At 40.2% G+C, this 20,768-nt stretch overlaps 1 protein-coding gene across 1 annotated transcript in view; it reads right to left on the reverse strand.

Annotated features, from left to right (window-relative positions):
• Positions 1–20,768, reverse strand: part of PGM5 (phosphoglucomutase 5) — a 172,221-nt gene that overhangs the window by 20,535 nt on the left and 130,918 nt on the right. The window contains exons 8-9 of the mRNA XM_066368036.1: positions 15,719–15,854; positions 11,326–11,509 (exon numbers count right to left, since the gene is read on the reverse strand). Coding sequence (XP_066224133.1) covers positions 11,326–11,509; positions 15,719–15,854 — 320 coding nt within the window. The remainder of the gene's footprint in view (positions 1–11,325; positions 11,510–15,718; positions 15,855–20,768) is intronic.

Raw genomic sequence — 20,768 nt, forward strand, 5'->3', positions numbered from 1 at the left:
CTACATCTGGTAGCCTGGAATAGATTTTACACTTGAAAAGATGATGAAGGAGAAAAGAGCACACACCTATTGGAAGTAATTCAACATCTTCTCTCTTTCCTAAGGGACCAACCAGGAGATCTTAATAGAGAATCCATGTTGCTTTGTGAGACCTCCAAGTGAGAAATACTATGTTTCTTCTTCACATGAAATTAAAAAGTTTTAGACCCAGTCCAGTTCTATGCTATAGCGACCCTAGTTCCATGTCTGCTGAGTGTCATTTTAATGTATAAATAATTATATTGGATTGCTTTGGGGTCTACATGTTCCTCCAATGAATGTAACAAATTTGCAACCTGAACATGAGCCATGTTCTCTTCAGCATGTGTGTTTACCTACTCTCAATTAAATTCTGAGACCAAAGGCACTATTAACCAAGACTTGCTAAGTTTCTAAACGTTATATAATATATATATATATATATATATAAAGCAATACTATACTTTGCTTTGCTCTTTTCAGTGCTAAACCAGGGGGCAGCAATATAGTTTGTCAGCCAAATTTGACCTGGCACCTGCTTTTATAAATCAGATTTTATTGGAACACAGCCATTCCTGGGCACTTATGTATTGTCTATGGCTTCTTCTGTGTTACAACTGCAGAGCTGAAGAGTTATGACAGAGACTGTCTGGATCACACGGGCTAAAATATTTACCATCTGGCTCTTTAAGAAAATGTTTGCTAACCCTGGGTATAATTCACTACATTATCCACAATGTGGAATACTTACCCTTCAGTCCTACTCCAGAAGATCAAAAAAACGACCATCTACCTTATCAAAATTGCAGTAGAGAAAACTTATGAAGACTGTTTTTAAGGGTGTCCAATCCATCCATTCCCCCAGATATTCCAACTTCTAGACATAGATTTATCTGGATATACATTTGGCACAAATCAACTTACTTCTGACCTCCTACTTATGACACAAATTTACTATTTTATATCCTTGCTTTTACTGGGGGGGTCTTTACAGCACTATGTTGTAAAATCCAGTTTTGCAGTCACTGTAGGAATATTGATGGAGACTATATGAAAAACCACATGAGACATTTCCTCAAGAGTCAAGTGTGGGGAAAGCCTTTTCTTCCCTGCGGCACTAGTATTTTTCATCTTTCTGACAATAAGAACTTTATAACAAACCATAGCTCCCTTTTCAATATGGCAGCCAGGACATTTAATGCCAGAATTGAGGTTCAGCCCAAGCAGATCCTTATGACTTGCATAACTATGTATTTTTCTTCTTCTGTTCTTAAGTCTCTACACTTATGTATAGTTTCCCTAGTCTGGGTCTCTGTTTCTTATTTACAGTCTAACAACTTCATCATGCTTGCTTTTACTGCCATAAAACCTCTCCAAAAACAAGGCCCAGTGCAAATGAATACAGTAAGTCCCCATGATAGCCTTACCCCGGAGTGTTGGAATTGCTGAATTATGTCTTTGCGTCTCATTAGCTGATAAGCTTTGGGAGGTCAAAGCCTTATTTATGTTCCTCGTTGACCATTTGCCCACATAGGCGAGGATAATGCTCGGCATGCAGTAGGTTCTCCTTAAACACTTGCATAAATACCACTGCATGTTCAATGAAGGAGCAGCACTGGAAGACCTCCTTCCACAGTGAAGGAGGACTCACAGGACAAACAAAAACACACTCATATTCTCCATCGGTGAACTGGAGCTCGTGTATTCACCTTGAAGAGCACTTGTGAAAGATAAGTAATATATAGAAATTACTTGGCACACCATCATTATAGCAGCTGTTCTGTATCTACTCATCCTATACTTTTAGGGTATGAGTCAGTTTTAGCTAAAAACAATTATGTTAAACCATGGTGGGTTTCTGTCCCCAGTTGTGTGATCTGAGACAAATCATAAGCCCATTAATTGCAAACTTTGTAATCTCTTGGGGGGGGGGGTCTTTAAAAAATATTGATAACTGGCTTTTACCCCAGATGTTGTGAGTTATCCCTATGGAGTGTGACTTTGGGCATTGGGATTGTAGAAGCGCTCCAGCAATTCTAATGTGTAGCCAAATGTGAACACCACGGTGGTGGCGTCTTTCCTCTGGGTCACCTGTATCAAGTGACTGGACTATACTACAAGTCATTCTTAAAGAAAATCCCTTTAAGATCTAAGTGAAGGAATCCATGAGGCCTCCGTAGCCACAGCAACTATAGAAGCTGGAATGTCCAGAATAACACAACAGCCACAACTTAAAGAAGGAGAAAAGATGCCCTTGTCTGTTAGAAAACAATGTTAATTATGGGGTGTGGTATTCAATAGCACATCAGTTCCCAACCTTGCATTTTTCTTCCCTTCGGGTACCGGTAGGCCTATGCCTCAGTGATGAGGGTTTTGCCCTTCTTAGCTTTGTCCCAATAAAGAAGGATTGTTAAAGGCTATGTGTGCTCTGCAGGTATCTCCACACAGAAATCTTCCAATCTGCTTCTAGTTATCTCTGTAGCATTTTTTTTTCTCCCCAGATTTCCCCCTCTTTGTTTTTCTGTTCGTGGAGTCAGTTTGGAAATGATACAGAAATAACAATTATAAAACCCACACTGAATTCTGGCTTGGCCCCTTATAAGCCAGTGGCTTTGAGTAAGTCACTTAAGCTCTTTAAGCCTTAGTTTCCTAAAAAATAGATAAAAAATAAAAGAGCCTGGCTTACTGGGTTGTTATGTGCATCAAATCGGAAAACGTGTGTTTTGAAAATTGTCACTATAAAAATATTATAATCACTGTGTTAAACCTTTTAATGAAAATGGTGCTAGGTTCTAAGTTGTCCAACCTTCCAGATTTTTCAAAAGAGTGTTAAATAAAGCCTAAAGGGTGATGGTTGTGTACACACTTATTTATTTTTAAATTAGGCAGAAATAAGATGAATTTTATATATTTTAAGAACTTTGTCATGCCCTCTGGAGCTACTGCTGAACTCACGGGTCTGTTACCATTTATTTTCTCCATACCTCCCATTAGATTGCTTCTTCAGCAATAGACTACTTCTTCCAGGTTGGTCAGTTTAGACACTTAAAGTCCTGAAGGAAGGATTTGAGAGTCATTCTGGCCACTTCCTCATTTTACCAAAAAGAAAGAACAAATGAAAAAACTTGCCCACAGAAACACATCTAGTAAATGGAGGAGCCAGGACTTTAGTCTAAGTCCTCTGACAGAGGGCTCATAATTTTAGGGTGAACCATATGAAACTGCTGATGAACTACATGGCTTCCTATGTGAAACATTTTAATAATATCTTATAGCCTTGGTCAGCAAAATGCGGCTTGCAAGCCACATGGTCCTCTTTGGCCCCTTGAGTGTGGCTCTTCCACAAAGGGTCCTTCACCCTAATTAAATTAATAACAATGTACCTACCTATATAGTTTAAGTTTAAAAAATTTGGCTCTCAAAAGAAATTTCAATCATTGTAGTGTTGATATTTGGCTCTGTTGACTAATGAATTTGCCGACCACTGTATAGAGTCTTTGTATGGTCCCCAAAGTTGGCACAGAGCCTTATGTAGAGTAGATATGTGATAAATGTTTGATAAATAAATGGTGGTTCTTTTTTAAATCCCTTGTGTAAATCAATGCAGGCAAATCTGCAAGTTGCTAAGTGTATACAGAGCTGCCAGATGTTAGTTTGGAGACTATAGGACATGTTGAAGCCAGGCAGGGAAGGAGGAACTGTACATTACCAACAGTTATTTGGCAGCATCTGACCGCATCCAATACTGACTTAGGATTACTTCCAGAGGAAAACAGCATATGGCCCTGAAATCTGGTACAATGTCGCATATACAGTCAGTTGGCCACCCCAGGCATATAAACCTGGAGACAGGACAGGCTTGGAAGAGAAAGACTCCGTGAGCTGAACTCAGATGTTATCTCCCACAGGAAACTCCAACGATTCATCTGGAAAGCTTCAAGGTGAAAATATTGCTGTGCAACATCTGAACCATATTTTGTAGACGAAAACATGCAGTTTATATAGCAGAAGATTTAGATTGGACAGCCATATCTCTCCATGAAAAAATTACTTAGAATTACCCATTTTTCTTTGTTTAAGTCATAGTTAGCTGTGAGCATGAATTCAGAAATGGTTGAGAAGGGCAGCAGCTAGTCCATACCGTGCCCTTATATAAATTACAAACAGGTGGACAAACTACAGAAAAGCCTCCTTCCTCTTGGCTGACCTAACTTCAGCTTCCCCTCCCCCACCGGGCCAGTGTCTGTGCAGTTTACCAGCTCCACAGCCATACCCGGCTGCCCTGCTCTTGGGACCATTTCCCATCGAGCCTTTTTTTCCAACCAACCAGCACTCTTGGAAGCCAACAACTGCAAATTATCTGAGAAAGATCAAGGTCCAATGGTTTCTTCAGTGAACTTTTAAAATATCCATCCAGCAAACACCATATTAGGTGATGAGAGGGCTACTTGGAGAGTGAAGACAGTAGTTATTTCTCACTCAGATTAAAACTATCAGTTTTGGAACAATGGAACTAGGTCATACATGTTCTGTTTCCCCATGCCTTTGTCCAAAAATGACTGCTAATCCCTGTTCACTCAACACTAGCCCCAGTTTGGGGATAGTCTGGATTCAGACACTTTACCCAGACAACAGGGGTAGCTTCCTCCCTTAGTTCCTGCAATCCTTTGCAGCCTTTTCCTTTCAACTTTATGTTTCCTGGTGATAGTCACCCACCTGACTATACACAGACGTTAGTATTTAAGTAGAAAGTAAATGTGATATCATTCCAGAATGTTTAGATTGACAAATCTTAGCAAGATTCTACACCAGTATTTTAGAAGATAGTCCTAGAGCAATCAGCTTATGGCAGGAAAGGTAATTTGTTATAATGCCAATGAATCAGAAGTAGAAGAGTGAGTACTTCCCAACTAATTAAAAACAGTATCTCACTCTCCCTATCTTCAAATCAGCCAATGGGTCATTATAAAGAACTGAATGTGTGTTTGGTCCTTGTAATGTAAAATAGAGAATATCAGAGGAAAAGTAGCTATTAGAATAAAAAATGATAAAAACACGTGATTCAACTAAAAAACATTCTATGGTTTTCATGATGTCCAAGAAGAAGCCCATTTATCTTTATTTACAACTACAGTGTTGTAGAATGAGCAGTGAAGTTGTGAATCAGAATCTTACGTATTGTAACATTTCGTTCAGAATATTCTTACGTATAAGAAACCCCAGCTCTTTATATGGAAAGCTGAACAATGGTATAACTACATTTGATTGAAGAAAAGCATGTAGTCTAATAAGGAGGTTTCACCTGAGCCAGTTCCCACGCATTATTCAGGGTAGAGATTAAATATCACTCCCCACAGAGAGCTTTTCAGAGCCCGCATCCAGGTGAGTTTCCCTGGTATGCACTCCCAAATAAGTTCTTTCTCTACAACACCATTCAACAAACTGTATAGCAATTATAAGTTTAACATCAGTTTGTCCTCCCTGCTAGACTGTGTGCTGTTGTATCTTTAATACCCAACAAGCTGACTAGCATATAGCAATGTTTGATAAATATTATATTTATTGACTAGATGAAGATATGAATTAATCAAACTTAACTATCTTCACCATATTGTACTAAGGTAGGAAAGAAATGTATATTTATTATACAGATTTTTTTTCAACATCACAACTTGCAACAGAAAAAAGTTTTTTTAACCTAGATTTAATCACAATATACATGTAACAGTAACACCTCACTTCCTAAACATTTGTTACTCAACATAGGAGGACTATTTGTAGGCACTAACTTTCATATTTAAATAAATTCTGCAAGTGGCATAATCACTATGACTCAAATGATTTCTTAAATTCTACTTCTAGTAGCTCAAACTACACTCCACCAGTGGCATATTACCTACAGGACAATGATAAATTGTTAATGACAGTCTCTCAGTTGGTTCATTGATTAGTGATAAAAGTTGAAGGTTGACCAGTTAGCTCTACATAGAGCAACCCTCCTAGAGCCCCAGATTCCTTGCTAACACTACTCAGTTGCCTTCATGATGCCTCCATAGAAGAGGCCTCAGAAAATTTTCTGTATATGTTGATCAGGGATTGGCAACACCATAGTATATATGAAAGCATCACTTGCCAGACTATAATGTAATTTTAAGATCATCATTTCACTTTATTATTTATAAATACTGAAATTTAAAAGTGCAGACACTTTCTTGCACATGAAAATAACACCTCTATAAGCAAACTGACTTCAGGATCAGTCTCCAAAGTGTGTTTCTTCTCTGAAGTAGTTTCAAATGGTTTTCTTTTCTAGGTTGAGGACAACCTCAGAATCTTTCCACACAGCCTACAAAACTCGAAGAGGTATTAATAAGTGCAGAGTTAGCCTGACCTAATAAAATTGAATTTGGGTTTCCACATCTGCTAAGTGGTATGCATTTATTTACATCAGGTGTTTTAATATCAGCTGAACTGTTATTTGCAAATGACTTCAGCACTGGTAGAATTTAATGATTTTTGACCTTGCTGAATAGAAATTTAGGGGTTGGACAAGTCAAAATAGAAATTTAGGAGTTGGACGAGTCAGAAAGAGAGGCTTGATTGCTTCAATTTTGTTCCTAATCTTCTCATTTGAAAGCTAATTTTTGAAATACAAGTCATAGTTCTGGATTGACTGATGCTCACAATGGTGGCTCTATGACATCAGTCAGTGATACCACCATCATTATATTGTCCTTCATGACACCAGGGTTAGAGTATACCTTCTATCAGAACTAGCAGTCTCATAATTGTGGGACACAGAGTGGTGATTCCAGGAGATTTAGGCTACAAAGAGGATTTATGGAGGATGATGGTAAGAGATAATCTGGGTACTGACAATATTCCTTGGGCTGTTGATGGTGGGGAGAAAGAGAGAGTGCTTAGCACCATGAATAATCTGAATGTTTTTGCACAAAAATTCATCCTTGAGGAAAGAGTGATGGAACCACCTATCTTCCCTGATCTTTCCTGTCTCTTTATAAGGCAAAAATTGGGAAACTCTTAAATTAATCAGCAATTTGGTCAAGTGGCTTCCCTACTCTTGTAGTAGCCATTGCTCTATTTTCCTAACTCAGGTTTGAAGAAACCATCATCATTCATTTATATGCCTAGATTTTACCTGAAAATAAACAGTGACATGCCCTCATGGGGTTGGTGAACCATGCCTCATTAAATTGGTATTTCGAAATCAGAATCTCTCTCGGGTCCTGTTTAAGGAAAGGTACACATCAACTTTTCTCTTGGCGCCCAAGGTCACAAACGTTCAGACATTTGGAGGCAGCCACAGAACATTCCATGAGCCCCAATGGGCCACAGGGAGGCCAGTGAGGTTCCTGGGAATTCATGTCGAGTTGAGCACTTTAAGGGTGTCCTTCTTGTTCCTTCAATGACCCCCACAGGGTCTCATAGGCAAGAGAGATTTTGCTAAATATTTCCCCAGCATTGGGGAGGATAGGGGTTTGTGGGGTATGGCTTATCGCCAGCATGGGATTTTATAGTAATTTCACTTTAGATAGAAAAGCTTTTCTTCTTTATCTCTAGAGATACATGTGAAACAGCTTGTTTAATTCCATGGTCTATTTCCTGACTCCAAGGACAGAAAGGAGACTGAGCTGCTTTTAGAAAACCTTTTCCTTTCTGAAGTAAAATGGGGTGGGGGGGTGGGAGTGGGAGGGGACTGAGGGAAGGCAGAGAAATGTGACTTTGAGTCAACTCACAGATAACTCAGAAACTAAAGAGGCCTCCCGTATCTTCACATGACCCACTGCAACGCTGTATGTTTTTTTCCTGCTTTTCTTAGCATATGTTCCATTAAATGCTAAAATCTTCCTTTTCCATGGATCCTCTTTTAACATAATCAATTTTAGTTAATTTATTTGTGTTTACTATGTACCAGGACTTTATCACAATTCTCCCAATGGCTACATGAGGTAAGCACAATCACTATTCTCACTTTCACAGACAGGGAGAAAAAGGCACGTGGAGGTTGAATAACTTGCCTAAGCATCCAACAAGAAAGTGGTGGAGCCAAGATTCAAACCCAAGACTTCTTGACTTCAAGCCTGTACGTTTGAATGCAACTCACAATTTTTCTGCAAACTAATATTCAGGCAAGTTGAGGATTCTGCTAAGTAGGAAGGAACTGATATATTTTGAGCATCAGATGGGTACTACCACTGTGCCTGGGGGTTTTCTCCTCAAATGTTCTCCATAACCCTATATGGTAATTATTACTAGTGTCACCCACTCTCACCAACAAGTTGGGTTTCAGAGAAGTTAAGAAACATGTCCAAAGCCACAAATTAAGCAGTAGCAAAGCCAGCCTTTAAACCTGTGTCTGACTCTGACACAACAGAACCCTGGAGAGACCAGAGCCATCTGCCTCCCACAGCAAATGGAGATGTTGCATTATGTTTACTTTGGGTTTTGCTCGGTGAGGCATTCTTCCATTTCTTCTTATGAAGATTAAATCTCATTCTATTTTAATTTTAAAATAATTCATAATATAGTAGGTTATTTAAAAATTAAGTATTTTATAATTAAAATGAGAGATAATAACAAGCCTTGGTGCAAGAGTGCAGAACCTGGAACCTTGTATACTGTTGGTGACAATGTAAAATAGTAAATGTAAAATGGACCATATGCAATTTCTTTCAAGGTTAAACATAGAGTTACCATTTTACCCAGCAATTCTACTCATAGATATATACCCAAGAGAACTGAAAAACTATGTCTGCACTGAAATTTTATATGAATATTCACATAGCATTATTCATAATAGCTCCAAAGAAGAAATAACCCAAACATTCATCTACCAATGAGTGGATAAACAAAATGTGGTATATCGACACAATGAAATTTTTTTTTGGTCATGAAAAGGAATGAAGTACTGATATTTAGTGCAATGTGACTATATATATATCCTGAAAACACTGTGCTCAGCAAAAACAGCCAGTCACAAAGAACGGAATGATTCATTTATGGGAAATGTCCAGAATAAGAAAATCCATAGAGACAGAAAGTAGATCAGTGGTTGTCAGGGGCTGGAAGGGAGAGGACAGCTAAAAAAGACAAAGGTTCTTTGGGGGGTGATGAAAATGTTCTAAAATTGACTGCAGTGAATATAATTTATAAATATACTACACACCATTGAATTGTACACTCTAAATGGATGACTTGTATGATATGTGAAACCCAGGCCTACAGCAAAGCTCCAGCATGACTCAGGGCCACTAGCTAATGAAAATGTCATTGCGTCCTGGAATCTGGGGAGACAACAACCTTCCTTCTGTACTGAAGCAACTCCCAAGAGCAGGTCCTGGTAGCACTTACCTATTTATGGCCACCTTTGAGCTGAGATGAAAGAGTGTGGAAAGAAGAAATAATCAATAAATCCCAGAGTAAAAATGAAAATCAGTGTTTAAGGTTGGAGGGGAGGAGACATGGAATAAATAATTATCCAAACAGGAGACCTAGCTGAGGAATTAGCCTGATGTGAACAATCAAAGAAAAGCCAGGCAAAAAGTATCCAAATGCTGAGTGCACTGAAGAAGAAAATGGTAGTGTATTGGTGGATTTAAGAGCAAATCAAATGAGCTCAACAGACAAGTTTTATATGAGTAGAGAAAGTCCAGAACCTAGCATTGACTAGACAATCCCTTCAAGGAATGGTTTCCAAGCCTTCCTCGTGGGGAAACAGAAACCTCCCCAGGATACCTTAGAAAGCACATATTTTATGACTCTTAAAATTCTACAGTAATAATAATAAAATGAGCCATGGCTTTAGGAAAATTTATTCTGAGGTTCCCATGTAAAATGGAAATGGGAATGTGGTACAAAACTGGAAAAGACTTATCCAAGGAAGAGAGACTCAAAGGTGCATGTGTTGAGCTGCTGACTTCACATTTCCAGGGAGTCACTGTGTTATTATGAAGAAAACTCAATCCACTCAAGAAAGAATTCTGGAGTGAAACGAAACCTAACTACAAAACATGTCCTAGGAGCTTTTATGTGTTTTCTTTTATTCCATTTCTAAAACAACTCTGAGACAGACAGTTTCCAGATGAGGAAGAAACTGCGGCTCAAAGAATCAAGCAGAGTCAGACACTAGTGTGTGGCAGGGGTAAAATTCAATTCCGGTCTCTACGCTTCATGACCACTATTGTCTTCACTACCTTAGATCTTTCCAAAGTAGGGCTGTAATCAATTTGTCTGGCCATAGGAAGACTTCTAGAATGAAAGACTGACACTTTGATAGAGATGAAAAATCACCATAAAACAGACCAGAGAAAGAATACCAAGAGATTAACAGGGTGACACTGAGCTTTGGAACATTTGCAAGTCAGGGTACCCTAAGACAAAAAGTATGACTAAAATACTGTCAAAATAAAAATAGCAGTACTACTTAAATACTTCAATATTACATTTAGGTTCCGCAAACTTAAAGCTTCTGATTTATTTTGTTGTCTGTACTTAATGAAGAAAATATAAAAAGGTAAGAATTTGGGGATTTTAGAGTGGAACTTCTCTTAATGTTACTCAGAGTATCTTATTTAGACTGTAAATGTTAAAATTTGCTCTCAGAGTGGTCAGTATTTGCCATAGACAATAAACAAACAAAAACTGAGAAGAAAAATAATTGTAATAACTTTCAACTTCTTTTACACAATTCACAAAGATGAGACCATAATAGAAGTTGTGGTTGGTTAATTTTGCCACTTATCTAAGGTGATAATAATTCTCAACCATAAATAATTTTAAACCATAAATCTTCCTTTGGGATTTTGTGGGGCACATTTTCTAACTGTTTCTTCCCCTACCAAGAGTAACAAACCCATCCAGCTAACCTCCTATCATTCCTCAGTGACGTAAGATAATAAAAGCTGACACATTCCTACACTTGCTGGTCCCATAGAGAAGGATCTTTTGCTCTTGAAAATTTAACTGAATTCATCACCAGCAATGACGACAACATAGAGGGATGCCAGCTGCAAACATTTCAGAAGGAAGTGTTGGATCTATTATCTCTTTGAGATATTGGCCCATTAGCTATCAAATAGAAAGACACCAGACAGAAATTCAGGGTCCTGTGTTCTGATCTACCCTCTGCCACTTGCTAGTTTGATAACCGTTACCAGGGGCTTTCCTCTCTCCTGGCTACAGGGTTCTCATCTATAAAATGAAGAGCTCAGAGTGTATCATTCCTAAAGGACACTTTGGCACCTGGCTTGGCCTGATAACCTGTTTTGGTGATTTCTTAGCAAATACCTGTTTCTTAGTCACAGTGCCATCCACAGGGTCCACATATTCAAAGCTGTCTGTCTTTGCCACACTGTAGACATGGCTCCCCACGGCAAACTGTTGGCCAATAAAGGACTTGTCTGTGACCAGGGCCTCCAGGTCCCTCATGATGTAATAAGTCGCCTTGGGCTCTAGCCCCTCATAGTCAAACCTGGTGAAGGAGGACAGGACACAGGATGAACACAAACTTAATTAGCAAACGAGTAATTAAGTGTACTTTTTAAGGTCATCTAATCATTGGTTTTATTTGCATGAAGAACCACACAGAAAAGCACCCCCAACTAGTCTCCCACTCCCACCTGGCTCTCACCACCCATTCTCCACACAGCAGCTAAAGCAATCTTGAAAAAATCAACTCATGTCACTCCCTTCCTTTTAATTCCTCCAAAAGCACCCATCACACCGAGAACAAGACCCAACCCCCTAACCAAGGCACTGTGGAGCCTGCCCCTGCCCACTGCCTGACTTGACTTGATCCCACTTTCTCCTTTGTTCACTATGCTCCAGTCACACTGGCCCTCTCTCCAGTCCTCAGAAACACTTCACCCTTTCCTGCTCTTGGGCCTTTGCTTTTGCCGTCCATTCCTTTCATCTAGTATATTCTTCCCCCGGCTACTCAAACAGCTGGTGAATTCTCTTCCTACAGTTTTTTTAAAATCAGTGTCACCTCTGGAAAGTGACCTTCTCTGAAGATCCACCTGAGATAGCTTCTGTCTATCCTTCCCTGTCTCTTATCACCCTTTATCTTTTTTTTTATTTATTCATTTTAGAGAGGAGAGAGAGAGAGAGAGAGAGAGAGAGAGGAAGGGGGAAGGAGCAGGAAGCATCAACTCCCATATGTGCCTTGACCAGACAAGTGCAGGTTTTGAACCGGCGACCTCAGCATTCCAGGTCGATGCTTTATCCACTGCACCACCACAGGTCAGGCCTATCTTTTCTTTGGTAGTTATCCCAATTTGTATTTGTCTTGTTTGTATATTTATTTATTATTTCTTGTCTGTCTTTGCCTACAAAAACTGTAAGTTTCCAGAGAGCAGAGTGCTTACCTGTTTTGTTCTCAGCTGCTTCTAGGAAGTAGCAAGTGTTTTGTAAGTGGTGGAATAAAAAATGGGAGGAAGGAGAGAGAGGAATTAAGGGAGGTAAAGAGAAAGAGGGAGTTCAACAAACCATAAAACTCTCTTGGAAACTTGGAAGAAATATGACTATTTTTCCACTGGGAAAAAAGTCCTCTAGCCAAGATCCTTAAATGTAACAGTGGGGCTGAGAGGTGATCAGAAAAAATATCTTAAAATGACAGTTATCTCATTTCTTGTTATGGGGGTTAAATGATAATGGATACCAAGTAGTTGGCACAGTGCCAGATACCAGCACTTAAAATTGTCAATTACTTTTATTTTTAGTCCTACCATAAAGAAATTGTGGGGTCTTTCCCAGTGTCGACAGTTTTTGACCCAGATCTAGTGGCACAGCCAGAGTGTCCTGTTTAAGAAGCGGTCCCTCGGAGGGGCAGCCGTGCTCCAGGGTCAGTGTTGGGACCTTACGTTTGGGCTCCCTGTCACACAGGGGAGGAGTGTGAGTTCTCAGTGAAATGAAAGAAGGAATATCTGAAGAGTTGTTTCCACCTTTTACCCACCCAACATCTTTTAAGTAAACATCAGAGTATTAGCCAAAATAGAGAACCATGGTATAAGATGGTTCCATGTCTAGCAATGAGTTTCCTGCTCCTATACCTTTTTTTTTTTTTTTTTTTTTTTTTTTTTTTTTTTTTTTTTTTTTTTTTTTTTTTTTTTTGATATTTTTCTGAAGTAAGAAGCAGGGAGGCAGAGAGACAGACTCCCACATGTGCCTAACCAGGATCCACTTGCAAGTCCACTAGGGAGCGACGCTCTGCTCATCTGGGGCATTGTTTTGTTGCAACCAGAGCCATTCTAGTGCCTGAGGTGGAGGCCATGGAGCCATCCTCAGTGCCCAGGCCAACTTTGCTGCCATGGAGCCTTGGCTGTGGGAGGGAAAGAGAGAGACAGAGAGGAAGGAGAGGGGGAGGGGTGAAGCAGATGGGTGCTTCTCCTGTGTGCCCTGGCTGGGAATCGAACCCAGAACATCCACATGCTAGGCCAATGCTCTACCACTGAGCCAACCAGCCAGGGCCTTATACCCATTTTTTTATTCTCTCCCTCCTACACAAAGTGTGTCTGCCCCAGCCTTAGAAATAAAACCACAGAGAACTCAAAACATTCTTTCTCATCAGTGTATGCATTCTGAGCATTCTCTTTAAAGATTTTCTTTTGGGGAAGGTAAAGATCTAATCAAGCAGAAAGGGGTAAGACGATAAGATAAGAGGGGGTCTAGAAGGAGAGAAAGAGGCATTGAAAGTGACTCAGAAATTGAGAACATCCACTAACATAGCAGATCACATTCAGTCTATGGTAGAAGTCATCAGACCAGCCTGCCCAAATTGCCCAAATGCTCATCTTCAGATACAACAGGTCCTAGCATTGCCATCTCCTCACTGCAACCACCCCTGACTACCACCAACAACAACACATGTTCAAGGGAAGAAGCCTTTAAATGGAGAACTCCTGGGGTCCACTCACATAAGAAAAATCATCTGGATTCTCAGATACAGTTCAGGTCAGTAGTAGTTAAACCAAAAATGTTCTACAGTCTCCTCTCCACTAAGAAAATAGACCACAAATCATTGTATTTTGCAAGCACCTTCCAATCCTCATTTGCTGGAGACTGAAGGAAATGCTTCCTTTCCATTCTACCTTTACCTCCTTCCTTTTTCTTTATCTCTGTGATCTTTTGGACAGAAACCTGAAACAAAACAATGTCCAACAAGAATTCCAAACTCCACTGTAATTATATTCTCTAATATGGTATTTGTTATGAAAAAAGTAATTATCATGTAAACTCTTAGCCACAAAAAGTGAACTATATTATAAATACACTTACCATAACACCATGTCTTCAAAACACTGGAAGAAAGCTAGTTAATCATTCCACAAATTATGAGAAACACATCCTGACTCAAAGCAGTCTCACTAAGCCAGGGGTTAGTAATCATAATATATTTTATCAGGTTGGACTTTTAAAACAGCTTTATTCAATCAAAGAATGATTTGCTGTGCCAATTAGCCCCTTGGTATGCCAAAAAAAAGAAGAAGAAGAAAGAAAGAAAAAGCCCATAAGAAGCAGAATTTTTTGGCACTTTTTAGAAATACTAGGGGTTAAAACAAGTTCCCACCTGCCTTGAAAGTCCTTATTTTATGAACAATGAATAACTGGAGGTGGTTTGCAGACTCTCACAGCCTCAGCCTTTTTGACTAAACAGAAACGAAATACAGCATTGTCTGCATTTGCCAGAGCATTGCCGTCTTTCGTTTTAATAAGTGCAATCACAGGCTTCCTTATTCTCTGATGTTTATCTAAGTAAATGACCTCTTAAGAGAAGAAATAATCACCTTATAAGGGAAGTCTAAAGCTTTCTTTCTGTCCCTCAAGCTCTTGAAACACAACCAAACATCCAACGTAGTTATTCATAAGCAAAGCAAATGAGCCACAGTTTGTTTTTAATACAGAGAGCCTCCAAGACTACCCAAGGATTCCCTTGTCCCATTCCCATGTTTTTTCCTAATATCCTTTCCTGTCAGTGTTCCCCCTAAACCAGGCTTGGTACTAGGGACACACCGAGCAGGCAATCATGCAGCCAGGAGACTCTGCTCACTTACTGCAACAGGAAAGTGGTCGAGACCCCAAACCCTAAGCTTTTAGCCATTGACCCTTTCCCTTCCTCCTTCTCACAGTAATATTTCATTTTTCTGTACTTCCTTTTTTGAGTACAAAACTGTAGCAAAATCTAGGACTTCGGAATCAGGCGGCCCCTTCAGAGGGCACCCGCCCAGGCATCTCGGACATGGTTTGGACCATTAGTGGGGAGGTAAGACAAAGACAGGGAGAGGATTACAAAAGCACTCTGGCCTCTCTCTGGCCCCCTTTCTTGATAAATATGGGTGGAGAGCCAACAAGGAAAGTCCCTGGTTTGACTGCATACCCTCTGAGTACAAAGGCACCTTTCAAGGCTCTGCAGTTCAGATTCCTCTTGAGATGGCTGCCTACCTTATAGGCACTGATGGAAAGACTACAGAAGGAGGATTCACTGGGAGAGGGGAAATTTGTCCCCACCTCCTCAGTCCTCAACCAGGGGTTGTGTCGGGGAGATCCAGCTTCATCCCTCTAGGGTCCTCAGAATTTCCTGAAAGATGTCTCTCTCCTAGGGTTCTAGTCCACCAGGGTCAGAAACCGGCTCTAAGAGTAGCTCCCCAGGGTCCACAAAGGGAGGGTACTTTACCCTTCTCACCTGCAATAGTAGTGGCGGCCAAATTTGGCCCAGTGATCTCGAACAATCTCCTCCACACCCTGCTTCCGGACAGCCATAATGGAGAGCCAGACCAAGACAGCCCAGAGGCCATCTTTCTCTCGGAGGTGGTCGGAGCCTAGGGGACAGAGAAATACTCCGCTAAGGATTTGTTCCTGAGGGAAAAGTAAAAGCTAAATGAACTGTGAAAAACAGTTAGGAACTGTTACCTTGAAAAGGCTTGATATATTTACCCATTGTGCTAAATATATGTCCCATAACATACTTATATTTCCAAAAACCTCACTGAAATTCAAATAACATAAAATAATAAAAAAAAATTAAATTAAAATCCTGTGAATTGTTGAAAGAAGCCAAGTTGACAGCACATTTGCCAAATAGTATCATTCATTCAGTAACTATGTAGTGACTTTACACTATACTAAGCATTGGTCTAGGTCAGGGGTCCCCAAACTACGGCCCAAGGGCCGCATGCGGCCCCCGCCGCACTTCCGGAAGGGGCACCTCTTTCATTGGTGGTCAGTGAGAGGAGCATAGTTCCCATTGAAATACTGGTCAGTTTGTTGATTTAAATTTACTTGTTCTTTATTTGAAATATTGTATTTGTTCCGGGTTTTTTTGTTGTTGTTTTTTTTTACTTTAAAATAAGATATGTGCAGTGTGCATAGGGATTTATTTGTTCATAGTTTTTTTTATAGTCTGGCCCTCCAACGGTCTGAGGGACAGTGAACTGGCCCCCTGTGTGAAAAGTTTGGGGACCCCTGGTCTAGGTACTAAGGACACAGCAGTGATACTCGTAAAGGTTGACTTCAAGGAGGTGGATATAGGCAACGGAAGGGTAGACAAATTAAAGAATGAGATACATCAAATAAGGACAAGGGCTAAGAGAAGATTTAACTGGATGAGGATGTCACAAAGTGTGACAACAGCAAAGACTGCTTTATCTATAATGTAGTTTACCTACAGTGGGGTTTAATGGTGCCCTCCCCCCAAAAAAGATAAGTCCACCCAGAACCTGCAAAGTGACCTTATCTGGAGAAACAATCTTACAAATATAATTAAGGATCTTGACATGAGATCATCCTGAATTATTCAGGTGGGCCTTAAATCCAATGACAACTGTCTTTCAAAGAGGAGACACAACAAGGAGACACACACAGAGGCAAAGACAGCAGTTACGCCACCGCGAGCTAAAGAATGCATAAAGCCACCAGAAATTGTAAGAGGCAGGGAAGAATGCTCCCCTAGAGCTTCCAGAGGTAGCATGCCCTACCAACACCTCAATTTTGGACTTCTGGCCTTCAGAACTATGAGCAAATAATACATTTCTGTTGTTTTAAGCCATCCAGTTTGTGGTCATTGTTATGAGAGCCTTAGGAAACTACTACAGTTAATCAGGGTCAGCCCCCTTGAGGTGATGATATCTGAGCTTACACCTGAGAAGAATGAGTCAGCCATCTTAAGATCTCAGGACAAAGCATTCCAAGTAGAGGTATAGCAACCACAAAGTCCTTGAGACAGGAATAAACTGGGAAGCTTAATCCTACAGCTATTTCTATAGAGACACAGTTCACGTTGTGGCATTCACATGAAAGAAAAGTGCAATCTAAACAGGTAGCTTCCCATACAAAAACAACCCAGAACAATGTACTGTACACCCATTTAAGCATCTGTGCATTGACTATGTATAACCTCTATCTGATGTGAATAAAGCCTTGACTACAAAGGAACAATGTTACAGTGTGAGAAACGTGGTATAATGAGAAGGCATGGAGAAGGCTTTGGAATTAGGGTTTTAAACCAAACTCTACTACTTCCCATGTGAAAACTGCAAAGGTGTTCATCTTTCTGAGCCCCAACTTCTCTTCTGCAAAATGGGGACACCATCACCAATCTTGTGCAGTTGTCACATCAATTTAATCACAGTCAGAGGGCAGGCTCTCAATTCAAATTGTTCATGTTCACAAATTCTGGCTCAGCTACTTACCTTTGTGTGACTTGCTGTCCTCACCTGCAACGTAGGGATAATAATGGCCTCTACCACATGGGGTAGAGGCAAGTCAGGATAAAGCAAGTAAACATGGCTAAGTATTTAGAACAGTGACTGGGATGTCACAACAGGCTGCTGTTGCTGTTGATCTGGTTATTGGTAATTCACACAAAGCTTCAACATGGTGCTGATTCCTCATTACACACTTTGAGGCAGATTGTCCTCAATTATTCATATAATTTTATCTGCTGTCACTAACGATAGCAATGTCTTAAGAAGGAGAGTGGGACCAGGGGGTGAACCACTTCTTCTTGCAATAGAGCAGTCAGAATAGACAACAGTACTTTTGGTTTCAGGGCTGAAACATATCCAGAAAATCAACAAGGGAGACCTGATGTCACAGAGCTGTTCAAACCTTGAAAATGCTGAAACAATACTTAAGGTAAACATCTTTGCTAACTTCTCAATGAAGCTTTACCCTTCCTGTTACATTTACAGAGTTAAATATCAAAGGTTTTCCTTCAAAAAAGGAAAACATACAACCCTGAGAGGGCAGTAAATATATTTAAAAAGAAAAATTATGTCTTTAGTTCTTCCTACACGCTGATCAATGGCTCACTGGTGACACTTCTACATGTCTGGCTACAGCTGCCTTTAGAATAAGAGGACCTTGGGTTTTCATCATCACACTACGGAGTGACTCTAGTCTCATTCAGCAAATTCTTTTTTTTTTTTTTTTTTTTACAGAGAGAGAGAGAGTCAGAGAGAGGGATAGTATCAATTATTAGTTTTTCTTGCGCATTGCAACACCTTAGTTGTTCATTGATTGCTTTCTCATATGTGCCTTGACCACGGGCCTTCAGCAGACCGAGTAACACTTTGCTGGAGCCAGCGACCTTGGGTTCAAGCTGGTGGGCTTTTTGCTCAAACCAGATGAGCTGGCGCTCAAGCTGGTGACCTTGGGGTCTCGAACCTGGGTCCTCTGCATCCCAGTCCGACGCTCTATCCACTGCGCCACCGCTTGGTCAGGCTCAGCAAATTTTTTAAACTGCTACAAAAAAATGGAAGGAGTTTGAAAGATGCTGGGTTAGCTCCATAGCCAAGTACCAAAAAAAAAAAAAAAAAAAAAATCTAGGAAACTCTGCCCAGTGGAATTATTTTAAACCTTTTGTCCTTTTATAGCTGAAAAATCACTTTTATTTACTGGCGAGAGAAAAATATCCTTTTGTTCTAAAACATGGGCTTTGCATACCTTACAGCTCCAGCTGGATTACATTACCTGGAAATTCAGCCATTATTTGCTATTAACTGTGAGATAAGATGTCATAATTTAGTGATAAAGAGACATGAAGTTCTCGTAACAGGAATTAAAAAAAAGAAAGAAAAAAGCCTTAACCATTTGTAGCCAACTGCATGGATTGTTGGCTTGGTTATACTTGCCTACAAGTTAAACATTTGCCAAGATTCTTAAGGGGCCAATGATCAAGTAAAAGTAAATGCTCTTTATAGCTCTTTGAGTTAGGCATAGAGACATTGATGATGTTGCAATTACACATATTTCCACAGATTCTCAGTGTGCTTTGGAGGCAACATCCACCAAACTGTTAACGATGGTTATCTCTGTGAAGTGGTAGACGCACAGGTGGTTTTCTTCTTTTTTTGCCATATTTCATCAAAAGACATGCATTATTTTCATAATAAAAAAGAAATAAACTTTAAGTCATCAATAGTGTATAGAAATTCACATTTAAAAACATAAATTCTGTTTACCAAGAGCTAGTTGGGGTATTAAAGGGATTAATACCATTTATGAACAGATGATAATCTGTGAACCTATTGATCCCATTTTTTAGATTGCATAACATAGATTTTTAGAGCACAAAACTTAAATATGACCTTCCCCCTCCTTGTGGGGCTCACAGGTCTTAGGATTAGGATCAGGGACGTCCTGAAGGGCTCAGTATGGGACAGAAAGTGAAGATGGGGGAGGAAGGAGGTCCATGGCTGAGCTGTGAACATGGGCCTTGGGGTAGCTAGGCTGGGGGCAGGGCCTGCTTGTCTCACAGAGAGACCCAGTAGCAAGGATAAAGCTCCAGAGTCACATCAAAATCCCCACAGACTGGCCTGACCTGTGGTGGCGCAGTGGATAAAGCTTCAACCTGGAAATGCTGAGGTCGCTGGTTCGAAACCCTGGGCTTGCTTGGTCAAGGCACATATGGGAGTTGATGCTTCCGGCTTCTCCCCCCCCCCCCTTCTCTCTCTCTGTCTCTCTCTCAGCTCTCGGTCTCTCTCTCTCCTCTCTAAAAATGAATAAATAAAATTAAAAAAAATTAAAAAAAATCCCCACAGCCATATCTGCTGTTACTGACTACATGTGGAGAGGGGGGTCCCCTAGCCTCCATTTCACCCCCCTTTTTCCCCAGGCAACATCCCAACAGCCTGTAAACAGTTAAAGACTTGTTTGGGGGGAGCAGAGGGACAGCTGTCAGAGGGAAAGGGGATGAGGGGACGGGATCAGAGAAGGTGAAGGAATTGGTGAAATTATAAATACATAACACATAGATACAGATAACAGGACAGCAAATCCCAGAGGGAAGAAGGGGAGGGAGTTTGGGGGAGGGGGCAAAGGGGGTGTAATAAGGTACATGGGGTGGGAGTGAGAATGTTATATTGAGTGGGATACTTGAATTCGTGTTAACGCAATAAATCAGAATTAATAAAAAATTTTTAAAAAGTTGTGTGCAGGGAAATGCAAATAAGATATTCCTTTACTTCCTCACTTCATATTTTCACATCTTCTGTTTTTAAAACATGAGATCCCAGAAAAAATTATTCTACTATAGCATTTAAACATATTATTACCAGTATAATTTTTAATAGACTATTTTTTACAGCAGTTTTAGCTCCGCAGCAAAATTGAACAAAAAATACAGGGAGTTAGCATATATTTTCTGTCCCCATGCAAATACTATCACCCCCATCAGTGTCCCCCAGCAGAGTGGGACATCTGTTATAAATGAGGAAACTACACTGACAGTATCA

The sequence above is a fragment of the Saccopteryx leptura genome, chromosome 2 (assembly GCF_036850995.1).
Source record: "Saccopteryx leptura isolate mSacLep1 chromosome 2, mSacLep1_pri_phased_curated, whole genome shotgun sequence".
NCBI lineage: Eukaryota > Metazoa > Chordata > Mammalia > Chiroptera > Emballonuridae > Saccopteryx > Saccopteryx leptura.